The 22,619-nt window shown below is 46.6% G+C and overlaps 1 protein-coding gene across 1 annotated transcript in view; it reads left to right on the forward strand.

Moving 5' to 3' along the window:
• Nucleotides 1-22,619, forward strand: part of LOC121581626 (piezo-type mechanosensitive ion channel component 2-like) — a 107,776-nt gene that overhangs the window by 32,862 nt on the left and 52,295 nt on the right. Inside the window, exons 13-20 of the mRNA XM_045224922.1 lie at nucleotides 615-771; nucleotides 1,914-2,003; nucleotides 3,879-4,003; nucleotides 4,322-4,390; nucleotides 13,180-13,292; nucleotides 16,527-16,641; nucleotides 18,656-18,730; nucleotides 21,982-22,148. Coding sequence (XP_045080857.1) covers nucleotides 615-771; nucleotides 1,914-2,003; nucleotides 3,879-4,003; nucleotides 4,322-4,390; nucleotides 13,180-13,292; nucleotides 16,527-16,641; nucleotides 18,656-18,730; nucleotides 21,982-22,148 — 911 coding nt within the window. The remainder of the gene's footprint in view (nucleotides 1-614; nucleotides 772-1,913; nucleotides 2,004-3,878; nucleotides 4,004-4,321; nucleotides 4,391-13,179; nucleotides 13,293-16,526; nucleotides 16,642-18,655; nucleotides 18,731-21,981; nucleotides 22,149-22,619) is intronic.

Raw genomic sequence — 22,619 nt, forward strand, 5'->3', positions numbered from 1 at the left:
TCTGCTCCATCCATCTACTCCATCCGTCTACTCCATCTGCTCCATCTGTCTACTCCATCCATCTGCTCCATCTGTCTACTCCATCTGTCTACTCCATCTGTCTACTCCATCTGTCTACTCCATCTGCTCCATCCGTCTACTCCATCTGTCTACTCCATCCATCTACTCCATCTGTCTACTCCATCTGTCTACTCCATCTTCTCCATCCATCTGCTCCATCTGTCTACTCCATCCATCTGCTCCATCTGTCTACTCCATCTGTCTACTCCATCTGCTCCATCTGTCTACTCCATCTGTCTACTCCATCCATCTGCTCCATCTGTCTGCTCCATCTGTCTACTCCATCTGTCTACTCCATCCGTCTACTCCATCTGTCTACTCCATCTGTCTACTCCATCTGTCTACTCCATCTGCTCCATCCATCTGCTCCATCTGTCTACTCCATCTGTCTACTCCATCTGTCTACTCCATCTGTCTACTCCATCTGTCTGCTCCATATGTCTACTCCATCCATCTGCTCCATCTGTCTACTCCATCTGTCTACTCCATCTGTCTACTCGTTGTGTCTGCTTGTTATCTATATCTGTCTGTCTGTCTGTCCGTGGTGTCTCTAGCTTCAGGTAAGAAGTGTGATCTGCCCAGCGACGAGGCTGGGATCATCTGGGACAGTATCTGTTTTGCCTTCCTGCTGTTGCAGAGACGTGTCTTCATGAGTTACTACTTTCTACACGTGGTGGCTGACATCAGGGCCTCCCAGATACTGGCATCCAGGTATGCACTTACTGTGTGTGTGTCTTCATAAAGCTACTACTTCCTAAGCTTTGTGTCGAAACTACCTCCATTACACCAGCTAACTCTTACCCTGCTGTAGTATTGGGATGTGATCATGGATCTGTGATGTGATCATGTATCTGTGATGTGATCATGGGTCTGTGATGTGATCATGTGTCTGTGATGTGATCATGGGTCTGTGATGTGATCATGTATCTGTGATGTGATCATGGGGTCTGTGATGTGATCATGGATCTGTGATGTGATCATGTGTCTGTGATGTGATCATGGATCTGTGATGTGATCATGGGTCTGTGATGTGATCATGTGTCTGTGATGTGATCATGGGTCTGTGATGTGATCATGGGTCTGTGATGTGATCATGGGTCTGTGATGTGATCATGGGTCTGTGATGTGATCATGTATCTGTGATGTGATCATGTGTCTGTGATGTGATCATGGATCTGTGATGTGATCATGTATCTGTGATGTGATCATGGGTCTGTGATGTGATCATGGGTCTGTGATGTGATCATGTGTCTGTGATATGATCATGGGTCTGTGATGTGATCATGGGTCTGTGATGTGACCATGTATCTACGATGTGATCATGTGTCTGTGATGTGATCATGGATCTGTGATGTGATCATGGGTCTGTGATGTGATCATGGGTCTGTGATGTGATCATGGGTCTGTGATGTGATCATGTATATGTGATGTGATCATGGGTCTGTGATGTGATCATGGGTCTGTGATGTGATCATGTATCTGTGATGTGATCATGGGTCTGTGATGTGATCATGGGTCTGTGATGTGATCATGTGTCTGTGATGTGATCATGTATCTGTGATGTGATCATGGGTCTGTGATGTGATCATGTATCTGTGATGTGATCATGGGTCTGTGATGTGATCATGTATCTGTGATGTGATCATGGGTCTGTGATGTGATCATGGGTCTGTGATGTGATCATGGGTCTGTGATGTGATCATGTGTCTGTGATGTGATAATGTATCTGTGATGTGATCATGGGTATGTGATGTGATCATGGGTCTGTGATGTGATAATGTATCTGTGATGTGATCATGGGTATGTGATGTGATCATGGGTCTGTGATGTGATCATGGGTCTGTGTGTTTCAGAGGGGCTGAGTTGTTCCAGGCTACTATAGTGAAGGCAGTCAGAGCCAGATTGGAGGAAGAGAACAAGTCTATGGAACAGCTGAAGAGACAGTAAGTCCAGGTGTTTCTGTACGTTCAGCAGAGATTCAAACCATAACGAATAAAGGCACAGACTTTTCAGAGTTGGATTGGTGCGATGGGATATGCAGTACACTGGACCCTCTCCAATTCGCCTACCGCCATGACAGATCCACGAACGATGCAATCGCCATTGCACTGCACACTGCCCTCACCCACCTGGACAAAAGGAATGCATATGTGAGGAGGCTGTTCATCGACTACAGCTCGGCCTTCAAAACCCTAAAAGCTCATTACAAAGCTCACGACCCTGGGTCTGAACCCCACCCTCTGCAACTGGGTCCTGGACTTCCTGACGGGCCGCCCCCAGGTGGTGAAGGTAGGCAACATTACTTCGTTCGACACTGATCCTCAACACGGGGCCCCCCCAGGGTGCGTCCTCAGTCTCCTCCTGTATTCCCTGTACGTGGCCTCACACAGTAGTTTCAACTCAAATCATCAGAGAGGAGGTAGACACTCTGACGGCGTGGTGCCAGGTAAACAACCTCTCCCTCAACGTCAGCAAAACAAAGGAGCTGATTGTGGACTTAAGGAGGAACCAGGCTGGACACGCCCCCATCCTCAACAATGGGGCCGCCGTGGAGACGGTCAATAACATCAAATTCCTCGGCGTCCACATATCAGAGAAGCTGAAATGGTCAAACCACACAGACACCGTGGTGAAGAAGGCACGACAGCGACCCTTCAACCTCAGGAGGCTGAAGAAATTTGGCCTGTCCCCGAGGGCCCTCACAGTGTTCTACAGGAGCACCATCGAGAGCATACTGTCATACCGCCGCGGTTACGTGCAGCCGAACGCACTGTTGGGCGCAACACTGCCTGCCCCTCCGGACACCTACAACACACCTGCAACCCTGTACATTGTACCCTGCAATCACACCTGCAACCCTGTACATTGTACCCTGCAATCACACCTGCAACCCTGTACATGTGACTATTAAACACTCTGAATCTGAATCTGAATGAAACAACCCTGCCACAATCCTATCACAACCCTGTCACAACCATAAAAATAAAAATACATGTTTGTTTGAATATACTTGTGTTTGAACAGTGGTTCTACTTAGCTTGCCTGGTGTGATGGAACCAATACCTCTCTCCCTCTCTCCTCTCTCTCCCCTCTCTCCCTCTCTCCACTCTCTCTCTCTCCCCTCTCTTCTCTCTCTCCCTCTCTCCCTCTCTCCCCTCTCTCCCTCTCTCCCCTCTCTTCCCTCTGTCTCTCTCTCCCCTCTCTTCCCTCTCTCCCCTCTCTCCCCTCTGTCTCTCTCTCCCTCTCTCCCTCTCTCCCCTCTCCCTCTCTCTCCCTCTCTCCCCTCTCTCCCTCTCTCCCTCTCTCCTCTCTCTCCCCTCTCTCCCATCTCTCCCTCTCTTCCCTCTCTCCCTCTCTCCCCTCTCTTCCCTCTCTCCCTCTCTCCCCTCTGTCTCTCTCTCCCTCTCTCCCCTCTCTCCCTCTCTCCCCCTCTCTCCCTCTCTCCCCTCTCTCCCCTCTCCCTCTCTCTCCCCTCTCTCCCCCTCTCCCCTCTCTCCCTCTCTCCCCTCTCCCTCTCTCTCCCCTCTCTCCCCTCTCTCCCTCTCTCCCTCTATCCCTCTCTCCCCTCTCTCCCCTCTCTCCCCTCTCCCTCTCTCCCTCTCCCTCTCTCTCCCCTCTCCCTCTCTCCCTCTCTTCCCTCTCTTCCCTCTCTCTCTCCCCCTCTCCCCTCTCTCCCTCTCTCCTCTATCCCTCTCTCCCCTCTCTCCCCTCTCTCCCTCTCTCCCTCTCTCCCTCTCCCTCTCTCCCTCTCTCCCCTCTCTCCCTCTCTCCCTCTCTCCCTCCCCCTCTCCCCCCACGCTCCAACCCACTCCCCTCAGGATGGACTGTATAAAGCAGCGCCAGGAGAAGTTTAAGAGGGGGAAGAAGAAGTTGAGCCTGGCTCAGGAGTCAGGAGATGGAGAGAACCCCATCCAGCCACAGGAGCAGGAGGGGGAGAGTGAGGGTGAGGATGAGGGGGAGAGTGAGGGTGAGGATGAGGGGGAGGATGAGGGGGAGGATGAAGGGGAGGATGAGGATGATGAGGGTGATGATGATGAGGACGAGGGTGTTGTTCTCATGGAATGTTTAGGAAACCCTGGAATAGATTTTCATACAATCACGATCATTATATGATATATTCACTGTAAACAATGTTGTGGTACCTGTGCTTATGTTTTTGTTTTTTTCATATTTATTTTAAAATAGTTGTTTAATTTGCACAAGCTCTGAATGAAGCATTGATCTACCTGTGAAACTATTTGTATTTTAGGAGCAGAGCGAGAAAGAGACAAAGTAAAATCCAAGACAAAGAAAAGGCAGTGGTGGCGGCATTGGGTTGACCACGCCTCCAGTAGGTTGACTCCTCCTTTTTTCTCTGCTCTGATTGGCTGTTGTGTCCTTGACCAGAACTCTCAGAGGATTCCCATACTGCACCTGGGCTCCAGACAACCCGAAAAACAAACAAATACCAACATTCCGTCCAGACCTCAGTCCTTTTCTGACTCTATTTAAGGCCTCTTGTTTGATTGGTTGATTGATCGATTTGTTTATTGGTTGATTGATTGGTTGGTTAATTGATTGATGAACCCCAAAACATCAGAAATATACAGGCGGGATACTGTTCTGATTTGCTTAAATGAAAAAAGACAATATTACAATATGCCTCAACTAATGGGCATAAAACGGGGCCTTAAAGAGACAGAGAGAAAAGAGAAGTACTGATGTTTGTGGTTGTGGTTCTGAGGAGGCCAGTAGGGAATCTCTCATTGTGAAAGATTGTATTAAACAGAGCTCAAATCTATCCCCCGTTTCTCTTCCTGGATTCTATCTCTGTTATTATCATCAACAGACTATAATAATAATATGATGCTGAATAATAATATAATATAACCTGATTCAAACAAGGCTTAAATATCGCAATGATGAAATCAATGAGGCTGAAAAGCTTTTCAATATTCTTCTAGTCACAGATCGGTACCTAAAATCTTCCAAAATCGATCCTACTGTCTCAGTTCTTCTCTGTGGTGGCCTGTTTCTGTATTGAATGTATTTCTTAGTATTAGTAGTTTCCTTCATTATATTATTTCTCCATTTCACCACTCCCGTAAACATCCCATTCATATACAGTGCATTCGGAAAGTATTCCGACCCCTTGACTTTTTCCACATTTTGTTACGTTACAGCCTTATTCTAAAATTTATTAAATTGTTTGTTTTTTTCCTCATCAATCTACACACAATACCCCATAATGACAAAGAGAAAAACGGTTTTTAGAAAATTTTGCAAATGTATAACAAAATGAAAACTGAAATATAGCATTTACATAAGTATTCAGACCCTTTACTCAGTACTTTGTTGAAGCACCTTTGGCAGCGATTACAGCCTCGAGTCTTCTTGGGTATGACGCTACAAGCTTGGCACACCTGTATTCGGGGAGTTTCTCCCATTCTTCTCTGCAGATCCTCTCAAGCTCTGTTAGGTTGGATGGGGAGCGTTGCTGCACAGCTATTTTCAGGTCTCTCCAGAGATGTTCGATCGGGTTCAAGTCCGGGCTCTGGCTGGGCCACTCAAGGACATTCAGAGACTTGTCCCGAAGCCACTCCTGTGTTGTCTTGGCTGTGTGATTACATTTACATTTCAGTCATTTAGCAGACACTCTTATCCAGAGCGACTTACAGTTAGTGAATGCATACGTTTTTTTGTGTGTTTTCCCCCGTGGGAAACGAACCCACATCCCTGCCGGCCAAACCCTCCCCTATCTTGGACGACGCTGGACCAATTGTGTGCCGCCCATGGGTCTCCCGGTTGCGGCCGGCTGCGACAGAGCCTGGACTCGAACCAGGATCTCTAGTGGCACAGCTAGCACTGCGATGCTAGGGTCGTTGTCCTGTTGGAAGGTGAACCTTCGCCCCAGTCTGAGGTCCTGAGCGCTCTGGAGCAGGTTTTCATCAAGGATCTCTCTGTACTTTGCTCCGTTCATCTTTCCCTCGATCCTGACTAGTCTCCCAGTCCCTGCCGATGAAAAACATCCCCACAGCATGATGCTGCCACCTCCATGCTTCACCGTAGGGATGGTGCCAGGTTTCCTCCAGACGTGACGCTTGGCATTCAGGCCGAAGAGTTCAATCTTGGTTTAATCAGACCAGAGACTCTTGTTTCTCATGGTCTGAGAGTCCTTTAGGTGCCTTTTGGCAAACTCCAAGCGGGCTGTCATGTGCCTTTTACTGAGGAGTGGCTTCCGTTGTCACACCCTGGCTCTGGGGACTCTATATGTTGAGCCAGGGTGTGTAGTTTCTATGTAGTTTTGTTCTATGTTCACAGTCTAGTATTGTATTTCTATGTTGGCCAGAGTGGTTCCCAATCAGAGGCAACGAGTGTCAGCTGTTGCTGGTTGTCTCTGATTGGGAGCCATATTTAGACAGGCTGTGTTCCCACAGGTGTTGTGGGATCTTGTTCCTTTTGGTTTGTTCCAAGTAGGTTGTGTTAGACCTAGGACGTCACGTTATCGGTTGTTGTTTTGTTTATCGTGTGATACTTAATAAAATAAGTATGTTCGCATTTCACGCTGCACCTTGGTCCTCTTCGTTCAACGATCGTGACATCCGTCTGGCCATTCTACCATAAAGGCCTGATTGGTGGAGTGCTGCAGAGATGGTTGTCCTTCTGGAAGGTTCTCCCATCACCTCCCTGACCAAAGCCCTTCTCCCCCAATTGCTCAGTTTGTCCGGGTGGCCAGCTCTAGGAAGAGTCTTGGTGGTTCCAAACTTCTTCCATTTAAGAATGATGGAAGCCACTGTGTTCATGGGGACCTTCAATGCTGCAGAAATGTTTTGGTACCCTTCCCCAGATCTGTGCCTCGACACAATCCTGTCTCGGAGCTCTGCTGACAATTCCTTTGACCTCATGGCTTGGTTTTTGCTCTGACATGCACTGTCAACTGTGGGACCTTATATAGACAGGTGTGTGCCTTTACAAATCATGTCCAATCAATAGAATTGACCACAGGTGGACTCCAGTCAAGTTGTAGAAACATCTCAAGGATGATCAATGGTAACAGGATGCACCTGAGCTCAATTTCGAGTCTCATAGCAAAGGGTCTGAATACTTATGTAAATAAGATATTTCTGTTTTTTATTTTTAATACATTTGAAAAACATTTATAAAACCTGTTTTCGCTTAGTCATTATGGGGTATTGTTTGTAGATTGATGAGAAAAATAATATTTAATCCATTTTAGAAAAAGGCTGTAACGTAACTGTCACGGTTTACTAAGCCAGAACCCAGAAGCAGACCAGGACAAGGTAAGTGGTGTCAAAGGTGAGTGTTTATTTAACTGATCCACGAGTGCTGCTGAATAATCCAGGGAACAGAGCGGGCGGCGTGGATGAGTTGTTGAGGGTGCAGTAGTTGGTCCAATGATGGCTCGGCAGTCGCCGACCATCAGGCAGAGGTTGGGTGAAGGTTCCGGACGAGTGACTGCAGGGAGAACAAAACGGGAGGTAAGCATACAACAAGCAGACAAGGTGCAAAACAACAAAACTAATGCTCTAAGCTCTAAGACTGATCCGCTGATAAACATACTGTTCATGGCTAACGATCCGGCAGGGAATGGATGTTAGGCCAGAGCCTAAGAAGGGTGATGATCAGGACCAGGTGTGCAGATTGCTGATGGGATGCAGGTGCGGAAATCAAGAGAGCTCCCGCCTAGCAACGTTGCCCGGCAACCAGGCAGGGAGCGTTCCAGAGCCCTCGGGAAACTGGAGATCACGAGCAGAAAAACTAGTACACAGACAGGACCCGACTCAGACTGCCGGGATCGTTACAGTACCCCCTCCGACGAACGCCACCGGGCGGACTCCCGGAGCGCCAGGATGGAGGCGGTAGAAGTCACGAATGAGGTCAGCATCTAGGATCTGTCGCCGCGGAATCCAACTCCTCTCTTCAGGACCATACCCCTCCCAGTCCACGAGAGATACTGGAAACCCCGGCCCCGCCCGTCTGGAATCCATGATGCGTCGCACCGTGTAGGCAGGACCACCTCCGATCATCCGAGGAGGAGGAGGAGGAGGCGGAGGAGGCAACAGAGGACTGAGGAAAACAGGCTTGAGGCAGGAGACATGAAAGGTGGGATGGACTCTGAGCGTCCTCGGTAGTTTGAGTCGAACTGCCACCGGATTGATCACCTTCTCCACCACAAACGGACCAATGAACTTCGGTAACAACTTCCTAGACTCAGTCCGTAAAGGAAGATCCCGTGTAGCCAACCAGACCCTATCTCCGATGGTATAGGTGGGAGCGGGGATCCGGCGACGATTCGCCTGGAGCTGATACCGGTCCGAAACTCTAAGGAGTGCCTTTCTGGCCCGATGCCAGGTCCGGTGGCAACGACGAATATGGGCCTGAACAGAAGGCACTGAGAGCTCCTTCTCCTGAGAAGGGAACAAGGGAGGTTGGTAGCCATACAGGCACTGGAAGGGAGACATCCCAGTGGCAGATGTAGGGAGAGTATTGTGGGCATACTCAACCCAAGGCAACTGAGAGACCCAGGAGGTGGGGTTGGAAGAGACCAGGCAGCGTAGCGTGGATTCCATCTTCTGGTTGGCTCTCTCCGCCTGACCATTAGATTGGGGGTGAAAACCAGATGTGAGACTGACTGTAGCTCCAATGGCCAAACAGAAGGACTTCCAGACAGCAGAGGTAAACTGAGGGCCACGGTCGGAAACGATATCACTGGGCAACCCGTGGACCCTGAAAACCTCCCTAACCAGGATCTCGGACGTCTCGAGGCAGAGGGAAGCTTGGCAATTGGCACAAAGTGGGCGAACTTGCTGAATCTGTCCACGATAGTCAGAACGACCGTGTTCCCCTCAGAAGCGGGCAACCCAGTGACAAAGTCCAGGGCCAGATGCGACCATGGTCGCCGGGGAATAGGAAGGGGGTGAAGTAGTCCAGAGCTGGGCCGATTGGTACTCTTATTCTGCGCACACACTGGACAGGCAGCAACAAAACCCCGAGTATCCTCGGCCATGGCAGGCCACCAAAACCGTCTGCGAAGAAACGCCATCGTCCGAGCCACGCCAGGGTGACAAGCCATCTTGCTGGCGTGGGACCATTTGAGGACAGCAGGACGAACCGACTCAGGCACAAACAACCGACCGGGTGGACCGTTACCGGGACCGGGCTGCATCCGAAGGGCCGCCATCACCTCCTCCTCAATCTTCCACATAACTGCTCCCACGACGCAGTTCCGGGGGAGAATTGTCTCGGTCTTGGACCCACTCTCTTCCGTCTTGGAGAACATCCGGGACAAGGCGTCCGCCTTGCCGTTCTTAGATCCAGGTCGGAACGTCAGGGAAAAATTGAATCGTCCGAAAAACAACGCCCACCTGGCCTGGACGGGAGTTGAGACGTCTAGCCGATTGCACGTAAGCAAGATTCTTGTGGTCAGTCCAGACAATAAACGGTTGCTCCGCCCCCTCCAACCAGTGGCGCCACTCCTCCAAGGCAAGTTTCACCGCAGAAGCTCCCGGTTACCCACATCGTAATTCCTCTCCGCAGGCGAAAGGCGACGAGAGTAGTAGGCGCAGGGATGGAGTTTACTGTCCGTGGAGCATCGCTGCGACAGGATGGCGCCAACTCCCACATCAGACGCGTCCACTTCAACGACGAACTGACGGGCCGTGTCCGGTTGAGAGAGAATCGGTGCGTTGGTGAATCGCCTCTTCAAATCCAGAAACGCTCGATCCGCCTCCGGATTCCACTTGAAGGTCCTGATACTGGAAGTCAAGGCAGTTAACGGAGCGGCCACACGGCTGTAATCCCGGATGAATCTGCGGTAGAAATTCGCAAACCCCAAAAATCTCTGGAGCTGCAATCTCGTACCGGGCTGGGCCCATTCCAGAACCGCTCTAACCTTCTCCTGGTCCATCCTAATCTCTCCCCTGGAGATGATGTACCCGAGAAAGGATGTCGTGTGGGCGTGAAACTCGCACTTCTCGGCCTTCACGAACAGGCGATTCTCCAACAATCGCTGCAGAACCTGCCGGACATGCTGGACGTGGTCGGAAGGTTCCTTCGAGAAGATCAGAATGTCATCCAGGTAAACAAACACAAAGAGACCGATCATATCTCTCAGGACGTCGTTCACCATACTCTGGAATACCGCTGGAGCATTGGTCAGTCCAAACGGCATCACCTGATACCGGTGACCCATCGGTGTATTGAAACCCGTCAACCACTCGTCCCTTCTCTGATCCGGACCATGTGATACGCATTGCGTAGGTCTAGCTTGGTGAATACCGTAGCACCCTGTAAGGAGTCGAAGGCAGAACTCATCAAGGGCAGGGGATACTTGTTCTTGACCGTGATGTCATTCAACCCCCGATAATCAATACACGGTCGAAGAGAGCCATCCTTCTTACCCACAAAGAAGAATCCTGCCCCCAGGGGTGATGACGAGGGACGAACGAGACCAGCAGCTAGGGACTCCTTGATGTAGGTCTCCAAAGCCTCACGTTCAGGTCGGGAGATACTGTATAACCTTCCCTTGGGGTAGACAGCTCCAGGGAACAGGTTGATGGCACAATCATATGGTCGGTGGGGAGGGAGTGACAGAGCCTTCTGCTTACTGAACACTTCCCCCAAATCGTGATATGTCTCGGGAACCAGGGACAAATCTGGGGGTTTAGCCTCAATCACCTGACTGGGAACCGAATGGGGACAGGCAGTCTTGAGACAGTTAGCATGACAATCAAGGCTCCAACTCGTTACCTTGCCCGTCACCCAATCGAACGTGGGATTGTGTTCCTTCAGCCAGGGGTATCCAAGGACCAGAGGAACATGGGAAGACGGCAGAATGAAGAATGAAATCATCTCCGAATGATTCCCCGACAACAGCATCTTAACCCGGTTCAGTCCTCATCGTGATACGTGCCAGACTACTGCCGTCCAGAGTGGTAGCTTCAATGGCTTCCCGGCAATTGCTCCTTGGAAAGCCCCAGCTGTTCCACCAACTCGGCATCAAGAAAGCTTCCATCGGCACCTGAATCGATAAAAGCGTTAATCGCTAAGCTCTGATTCCTGTTCATAAGGGTAGCCGGGAAACGGGGTCTGACAGAGGTATTGAGAGGTCGAAACTGGCTCGCTAAAAGTCCTCCCAACTTTAGCGAGCCGCGCAGTTTGACGACCGCCGGGAACCAGTGGCGAGGTAATGTCCCGAACCACCACAGTAGAGGCAACAGTTAGTCCTACGTCTGTGTTGGCGCTCCTCCTTGGTTAACCCGTGCCGCCCCACTTGCATGGGTTCAGAATCGGGAGACAGGACCTCTCCACTAATCCTGTGTGGTGGACGATGATCGACGTATTCTGGTCCAATCCCCGACCCGACTGGAACCTGAGAAGCTGATCGGTTGGACGGGACCCATTGCTTCTCCCTCCTTCGCTCTCGGACTCGATTATCCACCCGAATAGACAAGGCTACCAAGCTGTCCAGGTCACTAGGCTCCGGATAGGAGATCAACTCATCCTTGAGCTGCTCCGACAGACCCTGGTAAAAGGCCGCTTGCAGAGACTCCTCATTCCACCCACTCTCCACAGCCAACGTCTTGAACTCGATCACGAAGTCGGCCACGCTGCGAGTTCCTTGGCGAGGCGAAAACAGGCGCCTAGCTGCGTCCCTCCCTCGGACGGAATGGTCGAAGAGCTTCCTCATCTCGGCCGTGAACCCCTGGTATGAAGCCATGCAGGGATCCTGTCGTTCCCAAACGGCTGAAGCCCACTCCAGCGCTCGACCACGCAGCAACTCAATCACAAAGGCTATCCTAGCTTTGTCTGTGGCATAAGAGTAGGGCTGTAGATCGAACACTAATCCACACTGCATAAGGAAGGAACGGCATCTTCCCAGCTCCCCCTCATATTTATCCGGCGTCGGAACCTTGGGCTCACGGAAGGACGCAGCTCCAGAAGCGGCAGGCGAGATGGGTGAAACCGGTAGTGGATCCTCCACCGGAAACTTGCGCTGGTTCTGGACCTCCGTCAGACCGGTAGAAAGGTTCCGAACTGACAACGCGATCTCCTGTAGTACCGTGCTATGATGGCCCAACATCTTCTCCTGATGGGTAATGGCATGGCGAACAGAGTCCAGGTCCGCTGGGTTCATTACTGGCCGGATCGTTCTGTCACGGTTTACTAAGCCAGAACCCAGAAGCAGACCAGGACAAGGTAAGTGGTGTCAAAGGTGAGTGTTTATTTAACTGATCCACGAGTGCTGCTGAATAATCCAGGGAACAGAGCGGGCGGCGTGGATGAGTTGTTGAGGGTGCAGTAGTTGGTCCAATGATGGCTCGGGCAGTCGCCGACCATCAGGCAGAGGTTGGGTGAAGGTTCCGGACGAGTGACTGCAGGGAGAACAAAACGGAGGTAAGCATACAACAAGCAGACAAGGTGCAAAACAACAAAACTAATGCTCTAAGCTCTAAGACTGATCCGCTGATAAACATACTGTTCATGGCTAACGATCCGGCAGGGAATGGATGTTAGGCCAGAGCCTAAGAAGGGTGATGATCAGGACCAGGTGTGCAGATTGCTGATGGGATGCAGGTGCGGAAATCAAGAGAGCTCCCGCCTAGCAACGTTGCCCGGCAACCAGGCAGGGAGCGTTCCAGAGCCCTCGGGAAACTGGAGATCACGAGCAGAAAAACTAGTACACAGACAGGACCCGACTCAGACTGCCGGGATCGTTACAGTAACAAAATGTGGAAAAAGGGGAAGGGGTCTGAATACTTTCTGAATGCACTGTATTACCCAGCATCCTCTACTCCTCTTCCCCCACTGTGGCTCTTCTGTTCAAGGACATAATTCAGTTTCAACTATTACAATACTTGTAAGGTCTCTGCCCAAGTCACCTCAAACCTGTGCCATGTCTTTAGTAAACAAACTAATGCTATTGTTGTGTGTCTAACATTGTGTCTGTTTTCCTACCCTTATCAACTTCATGCCGCTAGTTGGGCTTTTTGAATCAAACCAACCTCTGCTGCCTCCCATTGACCTAGTTGACAGACTCTCTACACCCCAAAAACATCACCTTCTTTCAAGCCCTTTCCTCCAGTTGATATTAACGGCGCCTTGCGCTCTACTCCTCAGTGGTGAGAAGCGGAGATTATTACTTGTTTGAAAGTGACAGTGAAGAAGAGGAGGAAGAGGAAAGAGAGAAAAGAGAGGAAGAACTGCAGCCTCCCAAGAAGTCAGCGTTTCAGGTGAGGAATAGAGCAGCGCTGACGTTTCTCTAACGTAGTCACCGGTTTTACTGTTGTGTGAAATATTATATTGTCAATATTGCCTAGTTTACTGTGAGATCATCTGTTGCTGCTGGGAAAATGTATCTTGTTCTTTTCCGCTCGGACATTTTCTTCAATGTAATCTAATTCTGTTTTCTACTAACCACCACCTTGTATCCCTCGTCTTCAGCGAGTTATTGGGGAGTTTGCCTCAGCCCTTATAGCTCTGCCCGGATCTATCATTAAACTGACCATCACCATCCTTCAGTCTGTTCTCAGGGCAGCCAAGGTACCAAACAACAGATTCAGCATTTCCTCTTACCTCAGCCTGTGTAGACTGTTTCCTGTGTCCTCAGCCTGTGTATGCTGTTTCCTGTGTCCTCAGCCTGTGTCTGCTGTTTCCTGTGTCCTCAGCCTGTGTCTGCTGTTTCCTGTGTCCTCAGCCTGTGTATGCTGTTTCCTGTGTCCTCAGCCTGTGTATGCTGTTTCCTGTGTCCTCAGCCTGTGTATGCTGTTTCCTGTGTCCTCAGCCTGTGTATGCTGTTTCCTGTGTCCTCAGCCTGTGTCTGCTGTTTCCTGTGTCCTCAGCCTGTGTATGCTGTTTCCTGTGTCCTCAGCCTGTGTATGCTGTTTCCTGTGTCCTCAGCCTGTGTATGATGTTTCCTGTGTCCTCAGCCTGTGTATGCTGTTTCCTGTGTCCTCAGCCTGTGTATGCTGTTTCCTGTGTCCTCAGCCTGTGTATGATGTTTCCTGTGTCCTCAGCCTGTGTATGCTGTTTCCTGTGTCCTCAGCCTGTGTATGCTGTTTCCTGTATCCTCAGCCTGTGTATGCTGTTTCCTGTATCCACAGCCTGTGTATGCTGTTTCCTGTGTCCTCAGCCTGTGTATGCTGTTTCCTGTATCCTCAGCCTGTGTATGCTGTTTCCTGTATCCTCAGCCTGTGTATGCTGTTTCCTGTATCCTCAGCCTGTGTATGCTGTTTCCTGTATCCACAGCCTGTGTATGCTGTTTCCTGTGTCCTCAGCCTGTGTATGCTGTTTCCTGTGTCCTCAGCCTGTGTATGCTGTTTCCTGTGTCCTCAGCCTGTGTATGCTGTTTCCTGTGTCCTCAGCCTGTGTCTGCTGTTTCCTGTGTCCTCAGCCTGTGTCTGCTGTTTCCTGTGTCCTCAGCCTGTGTATGCTGTTTCCTGTGTCCTCAGCCTGTGTATGCTGTTTCCTGTGTCCTCAGCCTGTGTCTGCTGTTTCCTGTGTCCTCAGCCTGTGTATGCTGTTTCCTGTGTCCTCAGCCTGTGTATGCTGTTTCCTGTGTCCTCAGCCTGTGTCTGCTGTTTCCTGTGTCCTCAGCCTGTGTATGCTGTTTCCTGTGTCCTCAGCCTGTGTATGCTGTTTCCTGTGTCCTCAGCCTGTGTATGATGTTTCCTGTGTCCTCAGCCTGTGTATGCTGTTTCCTGTGTCCTCAGCCTGTGTATGCTGTTTCCTGTATCCTCAGCCTGTGTATGCTGTTTCCTGTATCCACAGCCTGTGTATGCTGTTTCCTGTGTCCTCAGCCTGTGTATGCTGTTTCCTGTATCCTCAGCCTGTGTATGCTGTTTCCTGTATCCTCAGCCTGTGTATGCTGTTTCCTGTATCCTCAGCCTGTGTATGCTGTTTCCTGTATCCACAGCCTGTGTATGCTGTTTCCTGTGTCCTCAGCCTGTGTATGCTGTTTCCTGTGTCCTCAGCCTGTGTATGCTGTTTCCTGTGTCCTCAGCCTGTGTATGCTGTTTCCTGTGTCCTCAGCCTGTGTCTGCTGTTTCCTGTGTCCTCAGCCTGTGTATGCTGTTTCCTGTATCCTCAGCCTGTGTATGCTGTTTCCTGTGTCCTCAGCCTGTGTATGCTGTTTCCTGTGTCCTCAGCCTGTGTATGCTGTTTCCTGTGTCCTCAGCCTGTGTATGCTGTTTCCTGTGTCCTCAGCCTGTGTATGATGTTTCCTGTGTCCTCAGCCTGTGTATGCTGTTTCCTGTGTCCTCAGCCTGTGTCTGCTGTTTCCTGTGTCCTCAGCCTGTGTATGCTGTTTCCTGTATCCTCAGCCTGTGTCTGCTGTTTCCTGTGTCCTCAGCCTGTGTATGCTGTTTCCTGTGTCCTCAGCCTGTGTATGCTGTTTCCTGTGTCCTCAGCCTGTGTATACTGTTTCCTGTGTCCTCAGCCTGTGTCTGCTGTTTCCTGTATCCTCAGCCTGTGTATGCTGTTTCCTGTGTCCTCAGCCTGTGTATGCTGTTTCCTGTATCCTCAGCCTGTGTCTGCTGTTTCCTGTATCCTCAGCATGTGTCTGCTGTTTCCTGTGTCCTCAGCCTATGTATACTGTTTCCTGTGTCCTCAGCCTGTGTATACTGTTTCCTGTATCCTCAGCCTGTGTATGCTGTTTCCTGTATCCTCAGCATGTTCTGTGTAGACTTGCTGTTGCATTGAAGGCCAATGCATTTGGTTGGTTTGGAGAAGTTTGCATGAACAGGATCGAGCGTCTTCCGACAGGCCTCGGGATATGCATCGATGTAATTTGTTACTTTTTGACATCTTGATGTGGTTTGCTCCATTGCACTATACTGAATCTTGTTTTTAAATATTGACATGTAGTCACAAGTAAGCCACAAGTAGGTCCACTATAAGAACATAGATGATGCCATAATTCAAACATGTAGGTGGCTTCCTCTTTCGTACTAATGTCCAGTGGAGAAAACCACTCTGTTGTTGTCATCTTGTCTTTGGTCTGATGTGAATTGTTTCAATATGTGGGTTTTAAAGGGTCAACTAGTAAGGGGGATACCTAGTCAGTTGTACAACTGAATGCATTCAACTGAAATGTGTCTTCCACATTTAACTCAACCCCTCTATAAATCAGAGAGGCGCGGGGGGGCTGCCTTAAATCGACATCATCGGCGCCCGGGGAACAGCCTTGCTCAGGGGCAGAACGACAGATTTTTACCTTGTCAGCTCGGTGATTTGATCCAGCAATCTTTACGGTTACTGGCTCAGCGCTCCTACCCGCCAGGCCAGTAGTCACTTCCTTTGATTGGACTGAGTCCTAACTTGAAATCAGTGTGCGTTTCTCAAGTTTTCGTACAAATCTTCCGTCAGCATCAACAGATAGTTGGAGTTTAGCGCGCACATCTCAAATGAGGATCCGTCCCTTTATGTTCAAACTCTGACATTGTGCTTCCTGTACTGTACTGCCCCAGTTTGTCTACCATGTCTGGATAACAGACTCCAAGACAGCCATGAAGGAACGAAGCAAAGGCAAGTTCTGGAAGAGGTACACGAAGAGATACAAACACAAAAAGGACAAGATGGATGGTGAGTATAAGTTCTGGAAGAGGCAGACCAAGAGAGACAAAATAGTTCTGGAAGAGGTAGAACAAGAGAGACAAAATAGTTCTGGAAGAGGTAGACCAAGAGAGACAAAATAGTTCTGGAAGAGGCAGACCAAGAGAGACAAAATAGTTCTGTAAGAGGCAGACCAAGAGAGACAAAATAGTTCTGGAAGAGGTAGACCAAGAGAGACAAAATAGTTCTGGAAGAGGTAGACCAAGAGAGACAAAATAGTTCTGGAAGAGGTAGACCAAGAGAGACAAAATAGTTCTGGAAGAGGTAGACCAAGAGAGACAAAATAGTTCTGGAAGAGGCAGACCAAGAGAGACAAAATAGTTATGGAATAGGTAGACCAAGAGAGACAAAATAGTTCTGGAATAGGTAGACCAAGAGAGACAAACACAAGAAGGACAGGAAGGAAAGTAGGTTAATCAGGGGTAGGGTTGTAAAAGCCCAGTAACTTTCCAAAACTACCAGGTTTTCCAGAAATCCCGTTTGGAGGATTCCCCAATTTCCTGCTTATTCCATCCTGATTCTAAGAGAAACTCCAACCACAGGATTTGTGGAAAACCTGTGAATTTTGGGAAAGTTAGCAGAATTTTGCAACCCTAACCAGAAGGGTAAACCAGAGTCAGTGTTTATAAAGAAGCAGATCATCAGCAGAGACACACTTTATTCTTGATTAGCAGTCTATTCATTTATGTAAATAATGTACTGTAGAGGCCTTCAACCCTATCAAAAGAGGCTTGGTTGCGAAAGTGAAAAGGAGGGGTGAGAGTGGGCAGCCCAGAAGGTCTAGTAGAAAGGGTACTTACTGCTCATACATACACAATAATTATAATCCACATTTTTTACATTTTAGTCATTTAGCAGACGCTCTTATCCAGAGCGACTTACAGGAGCAATTAGGGTTAAGTGCCTTGCTCAAGGGCACATCGACAGATTTTTCACCTAGTCGGCTTGGGGGATTAGAACCAGCGACCTTTCGGTTACTGTCCCAACGCTGTTAACCACTAAGCTACCTGCCACCGTCTACTGTATGTTATATGTGCATTAAGTTATTGTTTTGTTGTGTTATTTTCTGTAAGTTATTGTTTTGTTGTGTTATTTTCTGTAAGTTATTGTTTTGTTGTGTTATTTTCTGTAAGTTATTGTTTTGTTGTGTTGTCCTCTATACAGTAAGTTATTGTTTTGTTGTGTTATTTTCTGTAAGTTATTGTTTTGTTGTGTTATTTTCTGTAAGTTATTGTTTTGTTGTGTTATTTTCTGTAAGTTATTGTTTTGTTGTGTTGTCCTCTATACAGTAAGTTATTGTTTTGTTGTGTTATTCTCTGTGAGTTATTGTTTTGTTGTGTTATTCTCTGTAAGTTATTGTTTTGTTGTGTTGTCCTCTATACAGTAAGTTATTGTTTTGTTGTGTTGTCCTCTATACAGTAAGTTATTGTTTTGTTGTGTTGTCCTCTATACAGTAAGTTATTGTTTTGTTGTGTTGTCCTCTATACAGTAAGTTATTGTTTTGTTGTGTTGTCCTCTATACAGTACGTTATTGTGTTGTTGTGTTATTTTCTGTAAGTTATTGTGTTGTTGTGTTATTCTCTGTAAGTTATTGTGTTGTTATGTTATTCTCTATACAGTAAGTTATTGTTTTGTTGTGTTGTCCTCTATACAGTAAGTTATTGTGTTGTTGTGTTGTCCTCTATACAGTAAGTTATTGTTTGTTGTGTTGTCCTCAATACAGTAAGTTATTGTGTTGTTGTGTTATTCTCTGTAAGTGATTGTGTTGTTTTGTTATTCTCTATACAGTAAGTTATTGTTTTGTTGTGTTGTCCTCTATACAGTAAGTTATTGTTTTGTTGTGTTGTCCTCTGTAAGTTATTGTTTTGTTGTGTTGTCCTCTATACAGTAAGTTATTGTTTTGTTGTGTTGTCCTCTGTAAGTTATTGTGTTGTTGTGTTGTCCTCTATACAGTAAGTTATCGTGTTGTTGTGTTATTCTGTAGGTCATGTGACTATAGAGTTAGGCGAGACAGAGGAGGATCAGAAGGGAGGAGAGGAGGAGAAGTCTGATGGACCAGGTGGGTACCACAGCCCATTTTGAAATACTGTAGTATATTGAAGCAATAAGGCCCGAGGGAGTGTGGTATATGGCCAATATACCACGGCTAAGGGCTGTTCTTCAGCACGACGCAACGCAGAGTGCCTGGACACATCCCTTAGCCGTGGTATATTGGCCATATACCACAAACCCCCGAGGTGCCTTATTGCTATTATAAACTGGTTACCAACGTTATTAGAGCAGTAGACAAGTAGTTATGCGTCAAACCCATGGTATATTGTCTGATATACCACGGCTTTCAGCCAATCAGCATCCAGGAGCCAAACTACATGGTTTATAATTATATCCAAAACACATGGAGAGACAATGACCAACCTCGATTCAATACAAAACATTTAAATACATATATTATACATTATCCTTAATACAGTTTACTCAGAGTCTATGATAGTCAATAACAATGTGAACGTGAGCGTGGATGTTATGGCTACTTTAGTTGAATGGACTGATGTTATGGCTACTTTAGTTGAATGGACTGATGTTATGGATAGTTTAGTTGAATGGACTGATGTTATGGATACTTTAGTTGAATGGACTGATGTTACGGCTACTTTAGTTGAATGGACTGATGTTATGGCTACTTTAGTTGAATGGACTGATGTTATGGCTACTTTAGTTGAATGGACTGATGTTATGGCTACTTTAGTTGAATGGACTGATGTTATGGCTACTTTAGTTGAATGGACTGATGTTATGGATACTTTAGTTGAATGGACTGATGTTATGGATAGTTTAGTTGAATGGACTGATGTTATGGATACTTTAGTTGAATGGACTGATGTTACGGCTACTTTAGTTGAATGGACTGATGTTATGGCTACTTTAGTTGAATGGACTGATGTTATGGCTACTTTAGTTAAATGGACTGATGTTATGGCTACTTTAGTTGAATGGACTGATGTTATGGATACTTTAGTTGAAAGGACTGATGTTACGGCTACTTTAGTTGAATGGACTGATGTTATGGCTACTTTAGTTGAATGGACTGATGTTATGGCTACTTTAGTTGAATGGACTGATGTTATGGCTACTTTAGTTGAATGGACTGATGTTACGGCTACTTTAGTTAAATGGACTGATGTTATGGCTACTTTAGTTAAATGGACTGATGTTACGGCTACTTTAGTTGAATGGACTGATGTTATGGCTACTTGAGTTGAATGGACTGATGTTACGGCTACTTTAGTTGAATGGACTGATGTTATGGCTACTTTAGTTAAATGGACTGATGTTATGGCTACTTTAGTTGAATGGACTGATGTTATGGCTACTTTAGTTGAATGGACTGATGTTACGGCTGCTTTAGTTGAATGGACTGACGTTATGGCTACTTTAGTTAAATGGACTGATGTTATGGCTACTTTAGTTGAATGGACTGATGTTATGGCTACTTTAGTTGAATGGACTGATGTTATGGCTACTTTAGTTAAATGGATTGATGTTATGGCTACTTTAGCTGAATGGACTTATGTTATGGATACTTTAGTTGAATGGACTGATGTTATGTCTACTTTAGTTGAATGGACTGATGTTATGGCTACTTTAGTTAAATGGACTGACGTTATGGCTACTTTAGTTGAATGGACTGATGTTATGGCTACTTTAGTTGAATGGACTGATGTTATGGCTACTTTAGTTAAATGGACTGATGTTATGGCTACTTTAGTTTAATGGACTTATGTTATGGCTACTTTAGTTGAATGGACTGATGTTACGGCTACTTTAGTTGAATGGACTGATGTTATGGCTACTTTAGTTGAATGGACTGATGTTATGGCTACTTTAGTTGAATGGACTGATGTTATGGCTACTTTAGTTAAATGGACTGATGTTATGGCTACTTTAGTTGAATGGACTGATGTTATGGATACTTTAGTTGAATGGACTGATGTTATGGCTACTTTAGTTGAATGGACTGATGTTATGGATAGTTTAGTTTAATGGACTGATGTTACGGCTACTTTAGTTAAATGGACGGATGTTACTGCTACTTTAGTTGAATGGACTGATGTTATGGCTACTTTAGTTGAATGGACTGATGTTATGGATAGTTTAGTTGAATGGACTGATGTTACGGCTACTTTAGTTGAATGGACTGACGTTATGGCTACATTAGTTGAATGGACTGATGTTATGGCTACTTTAGTTGAATGGACTGATGTTATGGCTACTTTAGTTGAATGGACTGATGTTACGGCTACTTTAGTTGAATGGACTGATGTTATGGATAGTTTAGTTGAATGGACTGATGTTATGTCTACTTTAGTTGAATGGACTGATGTTATGGCTACTTTAGTTAAATGGACTGACGTTATGGCTACTTTAGTTGAATGGACTGATGTTATGGCTACTTTAGTTGAATGGACTGATGTTATGGCTACTTTAGTTAAATGGACTGATGTTATGGCTACTTTAGTTTAATGGACTTATGTTATGGCTACTTTAGTTGAATTGACTGATGTTACGGCTACTTTAGTTGAATGGACTGATGTTATGGCTACTTTAGTTGAATGGACTGATGTTATGGCTACTTTAGTTGAATGGACTGATGTTATGGCTACTTTAGTTAAATGGACTGATGTTATGGCTACTTTAGTTGAATGGACTGATGTTATGGATACTTTAGTTGAATGGACTGATGTTATGGCTACTTTAGTTGAATGGACTGATGTTATGGATAGTTTAGTTTAATGGACTGATGTTACGGCTACTTTAGTTAAATGGACTGATGTTACGGCTACTTTAGTTAAATGGACGGATGTTACGGCTACTTTAGTTGAATGGACTGATGTTATGGCTACTTTAGTTGAATGGACTGATGTTATGGATAGTTTAGTTGAATGGACTGATGTTACGGCTACTTTAGTTGAATGGACTGACGTTATGGCTACATTAGTTGAATGGACTGATGTTATGGCTACTTTAGTTGAATGGACTGATGTTATGGCTACTTTAGTTGAATGGACTGATGTTACGGCTACTTTAGTTGAATGGACTGATGTTATGGATAGTTTAGTTGAATGGACTGATGTTATGGATAGTTTAGTTGAATGGACTGATGTTACGGCTACTTTAGTTGAATGGACTGATGTTATGGCTACTTTAGTTGAATGGACTGATGTTATGGCTACTTTAGTTGAAATGATTGATTGTAAGTCACTTTGACTAAGAGTGTATGGTTAATGTAACTTCTCTTCCACGTCCCAGCAGGCAACATCCTGAAGCAAGTGTTCGACGTCGTCAAGTTCACCTGGGCGTTGTTCCAGACCATGGTGGAGAGCTTCACCAAGTGGATGAACAACGTGTGTAGAGAGCACATAGACATCTCCACCGTGCTGCGCATTGAGAGATGCATGCTCACTAGAGAGGTCAAAAAGGTAGTGACCTGCTACTGTCGCTCTCTCTCTGTCTGTCTTTGAGTTTTTTTTCTTTTACACACTTATAAATAGTTACGTTTTGACTTTAATATACAAACAAACAAACTATCAAAATAGAGAATTAAGTGATGATCTTGATCCTAACCAACAAACCTCTCCCCAGGGTAACGCCCCGTCCAGAAAGACTATCCATGTGTTCTACCAGAAGCATGAATCAATGACAACATATATAACCTACAGTCCATTGGGAAAGTATTCAGACCCCTTGACTTTCTCCACAATTTGTTACGTTACAGCCTTATTCTAAAATTGATTAAATTGTTTTTTTTCCCTCATCAATCTACACACAATACCGCATAATGACAAAGCAAAAACTAGTTTTTAGACATTTTTGCTAATTTATTAAAAATAAAAAACAGAAATATGACATTTACATAAGTATTCAGACCCTTTACTCAGTACTTTGTTGAA

Source organism: Coregonus clupeaformis, chromosome 14 (assembly GCF_020615455.1).
Source record: "Coregonus clupeaformis isolate EN_2021a chromosome 14, ASM2061545v1, whole genome shotgun sequence".
Classification (NCBI taxonomy): domain Eukaryota; kingdom Metazoa; phylum Chordata; class Actinopteri; order Salmoniformes; family Salmonidae; genus Coregonus; species Coregonus clupeaformis.